Here is a 15773-nt window from a genome sequence, read left to right on the forward strand (position 1 = left end):
ATCAAATAAAAAATATGTTGTATTGTTTAATAATTAATATTAAAATGTAATAATTAAAATAAAACAATTAATAAAAAACATTAGGTCAGGTGTGTCCAAACCTTTGACTGGTAGTGTATATTACTTAATGTAATGATAGTAATACTAATAATTATTGCTAAAACATTATTTTAAAATAAATATTTACCAGAAAAATGATTTTCCAGAATTTATTTAGCAGAAACATGTAAATACAGAACACAGTATTTTGGGGAAAAAGAACAAGAATAAAATCAATTAATTAGAGATGATTTTGATTTAATGAAACTATTAAAATGAAATATAGAAAATTATTGGGAAACAGAATTTAGTTTTTAAAACCTAAAAAAAAACAGGGCTTTAAAATGTAATTTTTGTTTAAGTTTTATTAAATTGCAGTTAAATATTGTAAGTTTCATGATTTCAGTTAAAACAGAGAATTAAATTTTAATTTTAATTTAATTTTTTTAATTTAATTTAATTTACATTTTTGTATTAATTTAAATTGATTTTATTAAAAAATAAAATGAAATCTGGGAAAAAATAAATGGATAGGGCCCTAGTAATGATGCTGAAAACTAAATTAGCTTGAACTAAACCAATTAGCTGAATAATGAATAAATGAATCACAACATTACAAACTTTTATTTAAAGCAAAAAAGCAAAAAGACAAGAATTGACAGCTTTAAGGGACAGAACTACCATCCTATGAAGCATTGCGAATTATGTAATGAAGTTAAAATTGATGGTGAAATGTAAAACTATTCAATTGAAGTTGTTGATTATATCTAAATAAGCAATATATTTTTAATTTACTGCAAAATATGCATATACACTACTTTTTTTTTTTTTAAGATTTGTTTTTATTAACATAATTACTTACAAGATGTAAATAGAGTGTACAAAGGATCTACAGTTTGTTACATTACTTACATCCTAAGTACAAAGAATGAACATTTTCAAATTTTGAACATCAGAAAATAAATAAAAATAAATAAAATAAACAAAATCAAAACTAAACAAAAACAAATATTACACAAACATTTATGCATATACACTACTAGTCAAAAGATTTGTATTGTTTTTTTTAAAGAAGTCTCTTCTTTTCACCAAGCCTGCATTTATTTGATCAAAAGTACAGTAAAAACAGTAACATTTTGAAAGAGTTTTACTATTTAAAATAACTGGTTTTAAAATAACTATTTTAAAATATAATTTATTCTTGTGATTTCAAAGCAGAATTTTTTGCATCATTACTCCAGTCTTCAGTGTCACATGATCCTTCAGAAATCATTCTAATATTCTGATTTGCTGCTTAAAAACATGTATTATTATTATTATGTTATAATAAACAGCTGAGTAGAATTGTTTCAGGTTTTTTTTGATGAATAGAAAGTTCAGAAGAAACAGAATTTGGTTTTTAAAACCAAAAAAAAAAAAAATCGAGAAAAAAACAGGGCTTTAAATTTTTTTTTTTTTTTTTTTTTTTTTTTTTACTTTTATTAAATTGCAGTTAAATATTGTAAGTTTCATAATTTCAGTTAAAACAAAGAATTAAATTTTAATTTTTGTATGAATTTAAATTCATTTTATTAAAAAATAAAATGAAATTTGGGAAAAAATAAATGGATAGGGCCCTAGTAATGATGCTGAAAATTCAGAAATAAATTATTTAAAAGAATATATTCAAGTAGAAAACCACTATTTAAAATTGTAATATTATTTCACAAGATTTTTCTACATTTTAGAACAAATACAGCAAAGATGGCCAGAAAGTGAACTATCTTAAATTACGGGGAAATTGCAGACCTGTAAAGCAAAATCTGAAAACCTGAAAATTAAAGAGCTGTCTCTTTAAGAAAACTGTAGCTTTTTTTGTGCAGTATGCATGAGCCCATCCATTAATGGCCTGTCGCTGGTCCAGGGTGTGTTTTCATTTGAGACTAGTTAACTGCCAGCAGCCTTTCATTGGTACCTGTCTGTGTTTAACAGTGTTAATCATATGCTGGCCAGATGTTAAAGGTTAACACAGCTGTGTGTACGATCAGCTTCGCAGTTTCTAATATCGACACAAACGAGGCTAACACTATAAGTGTTTACATTGTCCTGCGTTATATACTTGTTTGTGAATTGCGATAGTAGAAGCTGCTGCACACTAAAGACATTACGAGAGTGATTTTGCCTGTATAGAGAGATTCGGGAACATTTATTTTTTAAATGTGAGACTGTGAGGGTGTAGTCGTCTGTTTTCGGGTGATAACGACCCTGATTTACAGCAAAGCTTGCTTCAGCACTGTTTGGATAACTAAATGGGCTTCTTCCACAATGTTTCTTCTCTTCAGCCGAGCTGCTCCTGAAATGTCTGATTATTTCATCATTAGTCACTGTTTTCTTTTTGCAGTTAAAAAACCTTAGACATCTGAGTCACACTTTTTAAAGGTGTTGCAAGCAATTTCATTTGTTCTGCTCACTTCCACTAGACTTAAGCCTCATTCACACAGTATGATTTTAGCCACGATTAGACAAATGTTTGGAAAGAATCCTGCAAAACCTGAAAAAAAAAAAATCTATTGTGTATTGTATTTGTACATCTGTTTACAACATTGATAATAATTAGAAAAGACATTTTGTTTGGAAATCATTGATTTTGCAAATCATGAAAGATCATAAGGCAAAATCAGCTTATAATATGATTGCACAACTGACAAAAGTCTTAAAGAAATAGTTCACCAAAAAATTAAAATACTCTCTTCAGTAACTCACATTCATGTTTTTCCAACCCTGGTAACCAAATAGCTTTGTTTCTCATTGACTTGTATTGTATGGCCAAAAAATACAATGGAAGTCAATGGAAACCAGAACTATGAATGGTGGTAAACACACAGTTTCGGTTCCTAATGACCTACATTATATGGAATCACCTGATGTATTCCTTATTTCTGCTAAAGTAAATGTAATGTGGACAGAAAATATGATGGATGTTGAAATGAAACATTCTTCAGAAGAAAAAGAATCATATGGGTTTAGAACGAAATGAGGGAAATGATCAAATGTTCATTCTTAGGTGGACTATCCCTTTAACTAAGATGTATATCATACTGACTGACATAAAAGATCAGTGCTGCACAGTCTGTCTTGGTTTATCTAATCTATACTAATCTAAGTGCCTCTGATTGGCTTTTTTTATATATATAATTTAATTTAATAAAATTTCTATTTTATTTATTTAATTGTTCTTAAAGGAATAATAAAAAATACATTACATATTTATTTATTATTGTTTTTGTTTTGATGTATAAATAAAATGTTGAAAATGTTTTTAATGACCAGGGTGAAAATAAAATCAATTTAATTTAATTTAATTAATTAATTTTTTTTATTTTTTTTATTTAACATTTTGTTATTAATGGAGTTTAAATAAGTTTTGTTCCTAATGGAATAGTTCATGCAAAAAAAGTTATTTTTTTATTTTTTGTTATTAGTGTAATAATTCACTTAAAAAGTGTGTAAAGTACGTTGTGGGCACAAGTTTTTTTTTTTTTATCTTAATGTATTAATTTATTTAAAAAAAATCGTAGTCTTCTAATACTTGAGTACAGTATGTTTGGGACCAGGGTAATAATACAGATTTTATTTTATTTTATTTTATTGTATTTTATGGTATATCTCATATATAAGCTGTTGGACAAACAGTGTGTTTCTCATTGGCTAAATGTTCTAAAAGGCAAATCAGCACAGTCTGCTCCAGATGGACAGAAAAGTATTTCTTGTTTATGTGGTGTTGGTCTATCACAGGACATTTTTAATGTGTGTTTTTCTAAAATAACCTTTTAAGGACCTTTAAGTGTTCAAATACTTTTTAGCTCCACTGCATCTTCTCCTTCTCCTCCAACAAGCAGCAGCCAACGACGTTGTCTTCACTGATGTTTATAACATCAAAATATTTGGCAGTACACATACACATCACTAAAACTATGTTATGCAGTTAATTATTTTGAAAGAATTAGTTTATTCAGATGATTCCACAAACACATACCTCATAAACTAGTTTTGCAAAGGTTATGTTAAAAGTTCCACAAGTTTTGCAAGAATTTGCAGTCTATTCCTTCACCTCCTCTCTGTCTTTCTGTATGTGGGTTGCGTTGTGGCTGATATTGTGACTGGGCGTCTGGTTTCATGAGCATCACACCTCATCTTCACACATACGGCTGGAGTTCACCAGGTTGCCAGCAGCTGTTCCTGCCCCTGAATGCATTAACATTGTTGGTGGGCTGTGAAACTTGCTGTAGTTTTAAAAAATCGGATCATACACTGTTCAAAAGTTTGGGGACAGCAAAATAATAGTTTTGTTCAGCCAGTATGCTTTAAATTACGACTGTGTTTTAGGACCACGTAAAAAAAAAATATCTAAGATTACAAGATTAGATTGTCTTAATATTTCGAGAATAAAGTCAAAATACTACGTGAATAAAGTCGAAATACAACGGGAATAAAGTCAAAATACTACAGGAATAAAGTCGGGAATGAAGTCGGAATACCCTGGGAATAATGTCGGAATACTACGGGAATAACGTCGGAATACTATGGGAATAAAGTCTAAATACTATAGGAATAAAGTCTAAATACTATGGGAATGAAGTGGGAATAAAGTCTGAATACTACAGGAATAAAGTCGGAATACTAAGGGAATATCATCGGAATACGATGGGAATAAAGTCAAAATACTACAGGATACTACGGAAATAACGTCGGAATACTACAGGAATAAAGTGGGAATAACGTCGGAATACTACGGGAATAAAGTCTAAATACTATGGGAATAAAGTGGGAATAACTTCAGATTACTACGGGAATAACTTCTGTATACTGTGGGAATAAAGTCAAAATACTACGGGAACAAAGTGGGAATACTACAGAAATAACGTTGAAATACTATGGGATTAACGCCGGAATACTACGGGAATAGCGCCAGAATACTACGGTAATGACGTCGGAATACTACGTGAATAAGTCAAAATACTATGGGAATAAAGTGGGAATAATGTCGGAATACTGTGGGAATAACTTCAGAATACTACGGGAATAACGCCGGAATACAACGGGAACAATAATCAGAAAATAATCAGAAATTTTTCTTGAGCAGCAAATTTGCATATTAGAATGACTTCTGAAGGATTATGTGACACTGAAGACTGGAATAATGGTGCTAAAAATACACCTTGATCACAGAAATAAATTACATTTTAAAATGTATTCAAATGGAAAACCTTTTTTTTAATTGCAAATTTTTTTTTACAATTTTATCATTTTTACGGTATTTTTGGTCAAACAGCAGATCAAACATCTGTCTAAATGTCACCTGTGGCTCTTTTTTACTGTAGCTTTGACCCCTTGGCTGTCCTCTTTCTCCTTGCCTGGAGTGAATGACTACTCACCGCTCGCACTCGACCTCACCAGGAACCAGCTGATAGTTGGAGCCAGGTAACACACTCTCACACACACACAAATACAGAAGTAGAAGCCCAGCTGAGTCTGTCAAACCTAAAGCTTTTCTCTCTCTCTCTGTGTAGGAATCATCTCTTCCGGTTGAGTTTGAGCAACGTCTCTCTCTTGCAGGTAGGACATCACTTTCTCTCTTTCTTTCTCTCTTTCTCTCTTTCTCTCATTATTCTCCTTCCCATCTGTCCATCCAATCATCTTGATGTCTCTAGAAATGCAGAACCAGCACTGTCCATTTAATTCATCCCATGCCAGACACACACTCAGACTCAGACTTTTATTATGATTGCCCACATGTTCAAAAGTGCTGACGCGCAGGAGCAGAAATGTCCAACAAATCAAACACACACACACACACACACACACACACACACACACACACACACACACACACACACACACACACACACACACACACACAGTAGCATCTGGCATTGTGCAGATGTTTGAAAAGCATCAACCTCCAAGACAGCTGCATCATCTTCAGCATCCTGATTTGAGCTCCTCTCCTGAAACAATTTTTTAAGTCATTAAAAAAAAAAAGTACTTTATCCTTTTTAATTTCATGTTTTATATTATATTTAATTTTTTAATTATTTTTTAAATATTTTTTTATTTTATGCATTCAATTTCATGATTTATTTTATTTTTTATATTTTATTATTATTTGTTTATATATATATATATATATTGTATATATACAGTATTGTGTGCAGTATTTTTTGGGACCAGGGTTAAAAAAAAATCTATACGTTAGATTAAATTTAATTTAATGTTATTTTATTTTATTGAAAGTTCGTCACCCTGAGACATTTAAAGTCTGATTTTGGGACAATTTCGGGACATTTTATTTATTTATTATTAATTTTGTTTCTAATAGGACAAATCATGCAGTTTGTTTTATAATTAGTTTTATCCTTGTTTAGAGTATGTTTTTAATTTTAATGTTAATTTTAATGTTAATGTTTTAATTATTTAATTGATTTTATTTTATTTTTTTATTTTATTTTTTATATAATTTTATTTTTGTTCTTAAAGGATTAATTATAGTATGCATTGTATGTTTCATGCATAAGGATCAGATGATGTCTTGGTACCAGGGATTTTTATTTTATTTTTATTTTAAATTCTTCACCCTGACATTTAAAGTTAATAAAATATTGATATTTTATTAAAATTTTAGTTTAATTAATTTATTTTTGTTCTTAAAGGAATACTTAGAGTATGTAGAGTATGTTTTGTGTTTTATTTTATTCTATTTATTATTAATTTTTTTCTTAATATAATGAATAATACAGTTCTTTTTCATAACTTTCCAATCCTTGTGTAGAGTATGTTGTTAATAAAATCGTGACATTATTTTTATTTTATTATATATATATATATTTTTTTTAATATATTGTTTTGTTTTGTTTTGTTTTTTAACAGAAAAATGCAACTTCTGTCATAGTTTGCTTGTCCTTGAGAGTATGATTTGGTGGAAAAGGGTTATGGGAAAACTTTCTGATTGTTTTTGGTACAAGAAATCTTTACTCGCACTGTGGATCAAATAAAGTGTAGAATATGATCCATTCAATATGCAGACATCTGTACGTTTGTCTGCTGCTCTAGATTGTGTGTGTTTGAGGTGAGCAGCTGCCTGTAGACAGCAATCTCATCTGGGAGTGAGTTTAAATTGGCCTTGTTTGTCCTGAAGGATGATTCGAGACCACCTCTGCACTTATTGGTGGTGGGAACGCTGAGATTGTGTTGTGCTTGCGTGACAAGCCTGTTGAAAGCTTTGAGCACTTGTGTGATATTTAGGAGTGACTTTGCTGCCGTTTGAAGAGGACCCTGCTGGTGAACCCTCTAAACGTTCAGCGTAACCCTGAGAGGGGTGACGCCCTGGAGGGAGATCTCACAAGAATCTGTCACAATCCAGTGATTTAGGGTGACCTCATGACCCTGTGTCCACAAGAGTGACCCACAGTCACCCCTCGAGCAAACACACACTCAAACACACACGGCAGTATAACTCACCACTGCGTTCCTCTACATCACTGTTCTGAAAAAAATCTAATTTTCTTGTAGAATTTCCATATTTCACATTCACCATGGTTTAAAATGCATCTTTGCAGAAACCTTAAAATTTTAGATAAAATGTGTTAAAATTAAGATAAAATTTGGTCAATTTCTCCATCATGAATGTCATTTCCAGCCCATCTTTAATGATTATTTATTCATTTGGTGCAAAATGACATTTAAAAACATTTTAAATAAAAATGCAGACACTTTTCATAGCTGTACATTTTTTATTCTAAACACGCACAATTAAACAATTAATTGACAAAAAAGACAGTTGAAAGGACACACACACAAAAAAGTTAATTTATGTTTAACTTTGTTTTTTTTTTCTTTAAAGGTTAACTTTTGAAAAAACTTTTAGGGGAAAAATGTTGGTTGTGGTAGAAATTATGCCTAAAACAGCTGAAATTTGTTTTAAAAATATTATTTTCACACAATAAATATTTAAATTGTTTATTTCATTCTTTGTTTTGTTTATAGTTTAAAAAAAAAGTTGAATTAAAAGTTGAAAATCTGGGGACAAGGTTGAATTTATTTTATTTTATTTTATTGAGAAGTCATTTAAAGTCTGATTTTAGGACAAGGATAATAATAAAATACTATATAATTTAATATAATTTAATTTAATTTAAAATTCAAAGGCTAATTTTGGGACAAAGGTAATATTTAAAAACTATACATTATTTAACTATTAATTATTTTGACAATTTTTTAATTTCATTTTATTTTTTTTATTTTATTTTATTTTATTTAAATGAAAATGTGTCACCTTGGGACATTTAAAGTCTGATTTTGGGACAAAGATAATATTAAACTATACATTATTTATATTGATTTAATTTAATTTAATTTTATTGAAAATTTGCCACCCTGAGACATTTTAAAGGGACAATAATAAAAGGATAATAATAAGAAACTACTTTAATTTTATTTTATTTTATCTTATTTCATTGACAATTCACTACCCTGGGACATTTAAAGTCTAATTTTAGGACAAAGATAATATTTAAAAACTATACATTATTTAACTATTAACTATTAATTATTTTGACCATTTTTTAATTTAATTTTATTTTATTTAAATGTGTCACCTTGGGACATTTAAAGTCTGATTTTGGGACAAGGGTAATATTAAAAAACGAAACATTTTAATTTAATTTAACTAGATTTTTTTTTTTTTTTTTTTGAAAATTCGCCACCTTGTGACATTTACAGGGACAAGGATAATAATAAGAAACTACTTTAAATTTTGTTTTATTTTATTTTATTGACAATTCAACACCCTGGTACATTTAAAGTTGAATTTTGGGACAAGGATAATATAAAAAAAAGCTATACATTATTTAGCTTTATTTAATTTTCAATTTAATAAAATGTATTTAATTTTATTTAATTTAATTTTATTCAAATTTCGCCACTCTGGAACATGTAAAGTGCCTAAAGCAGCACTCCAATATGAACAGATTAAAAACATCCAATGACATGAAGATCTTAACTGCTTAAAATAGAAGTTTAAAAAAAGCTTAATTGAAGCTGTATATAATTTCTCAGTCACTAGTAGAACAAAATGGAACGATGACTGTTCTCAAACAGGTTTCCAGAGACCTTGCCTTGTATTTTATTCATAAACCATGCAGAGCACCAAACACACACTGTCGGCTGTATCTAGATTTTGAGATTCAGTAAAGTTACACACATCAGCCACATCAGTTTGTGAACATGATAACGAAATGTTTGGATCTGTTGCATCTCATGTCAATGATTTATTATATCTGTCTTGAAATGGTTGGACCAGGCTGCAGAGAGAGATAGAGCGAAAGATAAGAGTGTTTTAGCTGAGGTCAAACGATGGTGCCTGGATGAGCAGATCTTGAGTGTGCTGAGAAAAAACACAACCCCCTCAACATCCAGAGGTGACACAAGCCTGACCCCTCCAGATCATTCAGGGTGAATCCTGCTCTTCAAAAGAAAGCGTCTTTCACGTGTCGTTCAGTGACCGACTGCAGAGAATGGACTAGATTGATAGTTGCTTACTGAACCCTTGCGCTCTCTCTCTCTTTGTTTTTCAGTCTTTCTCTTAAACAACAAGCATGAAATGTAGTTCGCAAAAGTCAAGTGAACAGATGCAGTTTGTCAGAACGTGTGTAATCAGCTCCTTTTGTAGATGAGTGTGTGCTCGTCTGAAGCGCCTGGTGCTTTTCAAGAGTGCAGAAGCACAGATGTCACGTATTAGTTGCAAAATATGCACTACACTACAGTCCATTTTCTGTTTATTTTAGTGTGCAATGTTGCTCCTAAAACTTCTTAAACTAATAACTGATCATGCTCAGAAAAGCATTTTTACAATAGCAATAGGAACAGGATTATGTTTTTACATTTCAGGCTGTCAGTCATGTATATTGTTTCAGTTATTGCCTGTTTGTTGCATAGTTGTATTTTTTTTCTTTTTGTGCTATGAACATCAGTCTTTGCTCCATTAAAGTCAAAGCACCATCAGAATGAACTCTTACCCCCGGTTTCACAGACAAGGCTTAAGCCTAGTCCTAGACTAAAATGTAAGTCTGAGCTGTTTCAACTGAAATAAAATTGCACAGATTGATTTTAAAATATATCAGTGCCTTTGTTTTGTCTCAAGATGCACACCAGTAATGTTTTTTTTTCTAAGCATGTTTATAAAAATGACTTAAATGTCCTAATTGAACTATGACCTAATCCTGGCTTAGTCTAAGCCCTGTCTGTGAAACCGGGCCTTAAAGTTTTAACGGAGCTCTTTATCATTTAGAAGTTTAGTTTTTTTGTAATTCCCTTTTTTGTATCCTCATTGGACTCATTACTGTAATGAAGTCACTGTATTATAGTAAAAGATACTGAAATACAATGATGTAAGCAGCTTAAAGTTAAAGTACTGTGAATACAACTATAATCTATTGATTTAAAATAATACATCATTTTTTCATTTTGCAGTAATGATGAGTTTTGTTTTGTCATTTAGCAATGTTTTATCTCTATCTAAAAAACGAGAACAAAATTCTTTTTCTTAGAAATATTATAAAAATAGGCTTCATTTACTTTAAGAAAATTTGCTGATTTGCTGCTTAAGAAACATTTCTGATTATTAAAAATTAATCACAATGTTAAAACAGTTGTGCTGCTTCATATGTTTGATGAATTTTTTACATTTTTTAATTATTTTTTTTTATTTTAGATTTTTTATTTTATTTTATTTTATTGAAAATTCACCATTTAAAGTCTGATTTTGGGACAAGTATAATAAAAAAGATTTTTTACTTTACTTTACTTTTATTTTATTTTATTTTATTATTTTATTTTATTTTATGCCACATGGAGAATAATAAAAAAACATACATTTTATTTTTATTTCATTTATTTTTTCTATTTTATAATTTGTTTGAATTTATATTATTAAAATGTTTCTGGGACATTTAACGCCACAAGGATAATAATAAAAAATTATACGTTTGAACTTTATTGTATTTTTTTTTTATTTAATTTTATTAGAATTAATTTTATTTTATATTATTTTATTTAATTGAAAATTCGCCAAACTGGTATTTTAAAGCCACAAGGATAATAATAAAAAACTATAAATTCGAATTTTATTGTATTGTATTTTATTTTTTATTTTATTTGAATTTATTTTAGATTATTTTATTTTATTTTAATGAAAATTGGCCACACTGGGACATTTAAAGTCTGATTTTGGGACAATAATAAAAAAGGAATAATAAAAAAAAGGATAATAATAAAAAACTATACGTTTGAATTTTATTTTATTTTATTTTATTTTATTTTATTTTATTTTATTTTATTTTATCATTTTTATTTTTATTTTATTTATTTATTTAGAAAATTCGCCACACAGGGACATTTAATGCTGATTTTGGGACAAGGATAATAATAAAAAACTATAAATTCGAATTTTATTGTATTGTATTTTATTTTTTATTTTATTTGAATTTATTTTAGATTATTTTATTTTATTTTAATGAAAATTGGCCACACTGGGACATTTAAAGTCTGATTTTGGGACAATAATAAAAAAGGAATAATAAAAAAAAGGATAATAATAAAAAACTATACGTTTGAATTTTATTTTATTTTATTTTATTTTATTTTATTTTATTTTATCATTTTTATTTTTATTTTATTTATTTATTTAGAAAATTCGCCACACAGGGACATTTAATGCTGATTTTGGGACAAGGATAATTATAAAAAAATATATATTAAATTAATTTAATAAAATAAAATAAAATTTAATTTAAATTTTTTTTTTTGAAAATTCGCCACACTGGGACATTTAAAGTCTGATTTTGGGTATTCTTTTTTAGGATTAATTGATGACTAAAAAAGTTCAAACATCAATTATTTAGAACTGTATAAAGGACTTTACTGTCACTTTTGATCAATTTTAATGTGTTCTTAATTAATTAAAGTATTAATAAATCTTACAGACACCAAACTTTTGAACCATATAGTGTGTATTTTGGTTTTAGGATTTTAAGTTTAACCCAGCTGAACCTAATGTGTGATAATGTGAGTTTTAATAGTCTATCTGTCTGTGATTATCTTTGTCGTAAAACTTCCCCCGGCACAGACGTTAATCTGTGAAGAGCTCTGTGTTTTATCAGTGACCTTTCCACTCCTCTCAGTCCATTCAGGCTCTTGCTGGGATCCTCACAGTCCTTCAGCTGATGCCTTCAGTACGGCTCACATCCAATACAAAATCACGCTGCATTATTTCGTTCTGTATGTGTGTGTGTGACTCTGGACTACATCATTATTTTGGAGCCAAATGACAACACATATAAACATGACAAAGCAGCCTGTGAAAGCAAAGGGAGGGACAAGGAACAAAAGAGAGGAAGAACGTCGAAAACGAGTGAATCAACACATTCAAGGGTTTTGGTTTCAGATAAGAGTATGAATGCGATTAGGACAAACCATCCAGTGTTTCCTAATTAAATGTCACACAGTCGCTCTGCCTCACTATAGAGTCATATTCTGTAACTTTCCGCTTGCCATATTTTTGTCTGTTATTGTGCGTTTTATACCGTCTTCATGTTAAGGATAGAAGCTGAATGAATGGAAGAGCTTCCCATGACTCAATATCTTTCATAGTTTTAGTTCATTGTTTTATTTTGCATCCTAATCATAATAACGAGAAAGGTTTAGGTTTGTTGTCATGGCTTTTTGAAGCTAAAGGAATGTCGATGTTTGCACTTTACAGCATTTGTTTGTTCACACAGTTCGGTTAAATGCACTGGTTGAAGTAAACTATTTACAGATTTGTTTGAATCATCTATGTGTGAACTTCTACGATTTTTGGTGTGAACTAAATATTTAAATAATATTGTTTATGATTCTGACTTGTCACTCATCACAGTTTAAAATTTTTTACAGCTGAGTGTTGAATGTTTTGTGAATCAGTTCAATCGAATCATTAAAGTGATTCTTTTGCAAATCTGAAAACTTGAAAGCTTAAGTATTTTATTTGATTTCATTTTATTTAAAATTCGCCACCCTGGGACATTTATTTTATTTTATTTTATTTTATTTTATTTTATTTTATTCAAAATTTCGCACCCTGGAACATTTATTTAATTGTATTTAATTTTTTTTTTTTAATTCACCACCCTGTCACATTTATTTTATCTTAATTTAATTTAATTAAAAATTCCTCACCCTGGGACATTTATTTTATCTTAATTTTATTTTATTTTATTTAAAACAAATGCCCCACCCTGGGAGATTTTATTTTATTTTATTTTATTTTATTTTATTTTATTCAAAATTCGCCACCCTGGCACATTTATTTTATTTTATTTTATTTAATTTTATTTTATTCAAAATTTTGCACCCTGGATCATTTATTTTATCTTAATTTTATTTTATTTTATTTAAAACAAATGCCCCACCCTGGGAGATTTATTTTATTTTATTTTATTTTATTTTATTTTATTTTATTTTATTTTATTTTATTTTATTTTATTTTATTTTATTTTATTTTATTTTATTTTATTTTATTTTATTTTATTTTATTTTATTTTATTTTATTTTATTTTATTTTATTTTATTTTATTTTATTTTATTCAAAATTCACCACCCTGGGACATTTATTTTAATTTACTTTATTTTATTTTATTCAAAATTTCGCACCCTGGAACATTTATTTAATTGTATTTAATTTTATTTAAAATTCACCACCCTGTCACATTTATTTTATCTTAATTTAATTTAATTCAAAATTCCCCACCCTGGGAGATTTATTTTATTTTATTTTATTTTATTTTATTCAAAATTTCGCACCCTGGAACATTTATTTTATCTTAATTTAATTTTATTTTATTTAAAACGAATGCCGCACCCTGGGAGATTTTATTTTATTTTATTTTATTTTATTTTATTTTATTTTATTAAAAATTTTGCACCCTGGAACATTTATTTAATTGTATTTAATTTTATTTAAAATTCACCACCCTGTCACATTTATTTTATCTTAATTTAATTTAATTCAAAATTCCCCACCCTGGGACATTTATTTTATCTTAATTTTATTTTATTTTATTTAAAACAAATGCCCCACCCTGGGAGATTTATTTTATTTTATTTTATTTTATTTAAAACAAATGCCCCACCCTGGGAGATTTATTTTATTTTATTATTTTATTTGTTTTGTTTTGTTTTGTTTTGTTTTGTTTTGTTTTGTTCAAAATTCGCCACCCTGGCACATTTAAAGTCTGATTCTGGGGCAAGAATAATAATAAAAGAACTATTATAAAACTAAAATATTAATAAAGTCTTTAATAGTATATCACTGATACTAAATTAACTCTGTTACTTACACTAAAACTTAAATAAAAATGACTAAATACTATTTACACATTAAAAACCATAATAAAAAATTACAAAAACACAACAAATTTACTAAAACTATAAGTACAATTAAAACAGAAAATAAAAAAACTCAAAATTGTATCTCAGTGATACTAAAATAACACTGGTTCATGCTTTTCAGATGTTGATTTATGATTACATGACAAGCGGGAAAACAAATATCTTAAAATATTTTAAATTATTTATTTTAATTATTTAATTTATGCAGTTCCCTCATGAATTCCTAAGTTTAAGGATGCATGTAAATTTTAGCACAGGATGGGATGCATGCATGTCTTGATAGCTTAACTTCTAACTTCATGATGTGAATTGTGTGTAATTGCAGGCCACAGAATGGGGCGTAGACGAAAGCACCAGGAGGTCCTGCCAGAGCAAAGGAAAGACAGAGGTGAGAGATAAACTCAGGGACGCTGAGTATTTGGTTTAATATAAAGCTCTAAATCTATAGTGTGCATCAGTGGAGTTCAGGAAATAAATTGTAATGTGTGTGAAATGTAATATTTCTTCACTTGGTCTTCTCTCAGGATGAGTGTCAGAACTATGTCCGTGTCCTCCTGCTGAACGGCAGTCGTCTGTTCACCTGCGGCACTAACGCTTTCATGCCCATCTGCACGACTCGCCCTATTACGGACGTCTCTAGCGTCCTGGAGTCCGTCAGCGGCGTGGCCCGCTGTCCCTACGACCCTCGACACAACTCTACAGCCATGATAACTGAGAGCGGAGAAGTCTACGCGGCCACAGTGACTGATTTCTCCAGCCGTGACCCCATTATTTACCGCAGTCTGGGGAACATGCCGCCTCTGCGGACCGCACAGTACAACTCCAAATGGCTCAATGGTACAGTGGGACACAACTTATCAATGAATCTGAAGAAACCTGTCAAGAATACAGTCAAACCAAAAATGATTCAGACACCAGATTTAATTTTTGATATATTTTTTTTACTAGTGTTTGCAGGACACTATAGTTTTGTGAGGATAACAAAATACTCAAATACAAAATACTAATTTCTTGGTTGATTGTAATCCATTACATAGCTTTCTATCAAAGTTATCTGACATTATCAAGATGAATTTGTTCTGACACAGTTTAACTCTGAGTTCTTGTCATATTTTATTGGCATTTTCTAAATTATAGCGAATAAACTGTGATAATGTGAGAAATATTGAAGGTGTCTGAATACATTTTAGTCTGACTGTATATTTAGGTTCTATTTTACTCTAAAATTAAAAAAATTGAATAAGAAATTATATTTTAAGAATATTTTTTATTTT

At 29.0% G+C, this 15773-nt stretch overlaps 1 protein-coding gene across 1 annotated transcript in view; it reads left to right on the forward strand.

Annotated features, from left to right (window-relative positions):
* sema5bb (sema domain, seven thrombospondin repeats (type 1 and type 1-like), transmembrane domain (TM) and short cytoplasmic domain, (semaphorin) 5Bb) overlaps nt 1-15773 on the forward strand; it is a 71780-nt gene that overhangs the window by 24341 nt on the left and 31666 nt on the right. Inside the window, exons 3-6 of the mRNA XM_073851788.1 lie at nt 5400-5499; nt 5589-5634; nt 14825-14887; nt 15024-15336. Coding sequence (XP_073707889.1) covers nt 5400-5499; nt 5589-5634; nt 14825-14887; nt 15024-15336 — 522 coding nt within the window. The remainder of the gene's footprint in view (nt 1-5399; nt 5500-5588; nt 5635-14824; nt 14888-15023; nt 15337-15773) is intronic.

Source organism: Garra rufa, chromosome 12, assembly GCF_049309525.1.
Source record: "Garra rufa chromosome 12, GarRuf1.0, whole genome shotgun sequence".
NCBI lineage: Eukaryota > Metazoa > Chordata > Actinopteri > Cypriniformes > Cyprinidae > Garra > Garra rufa.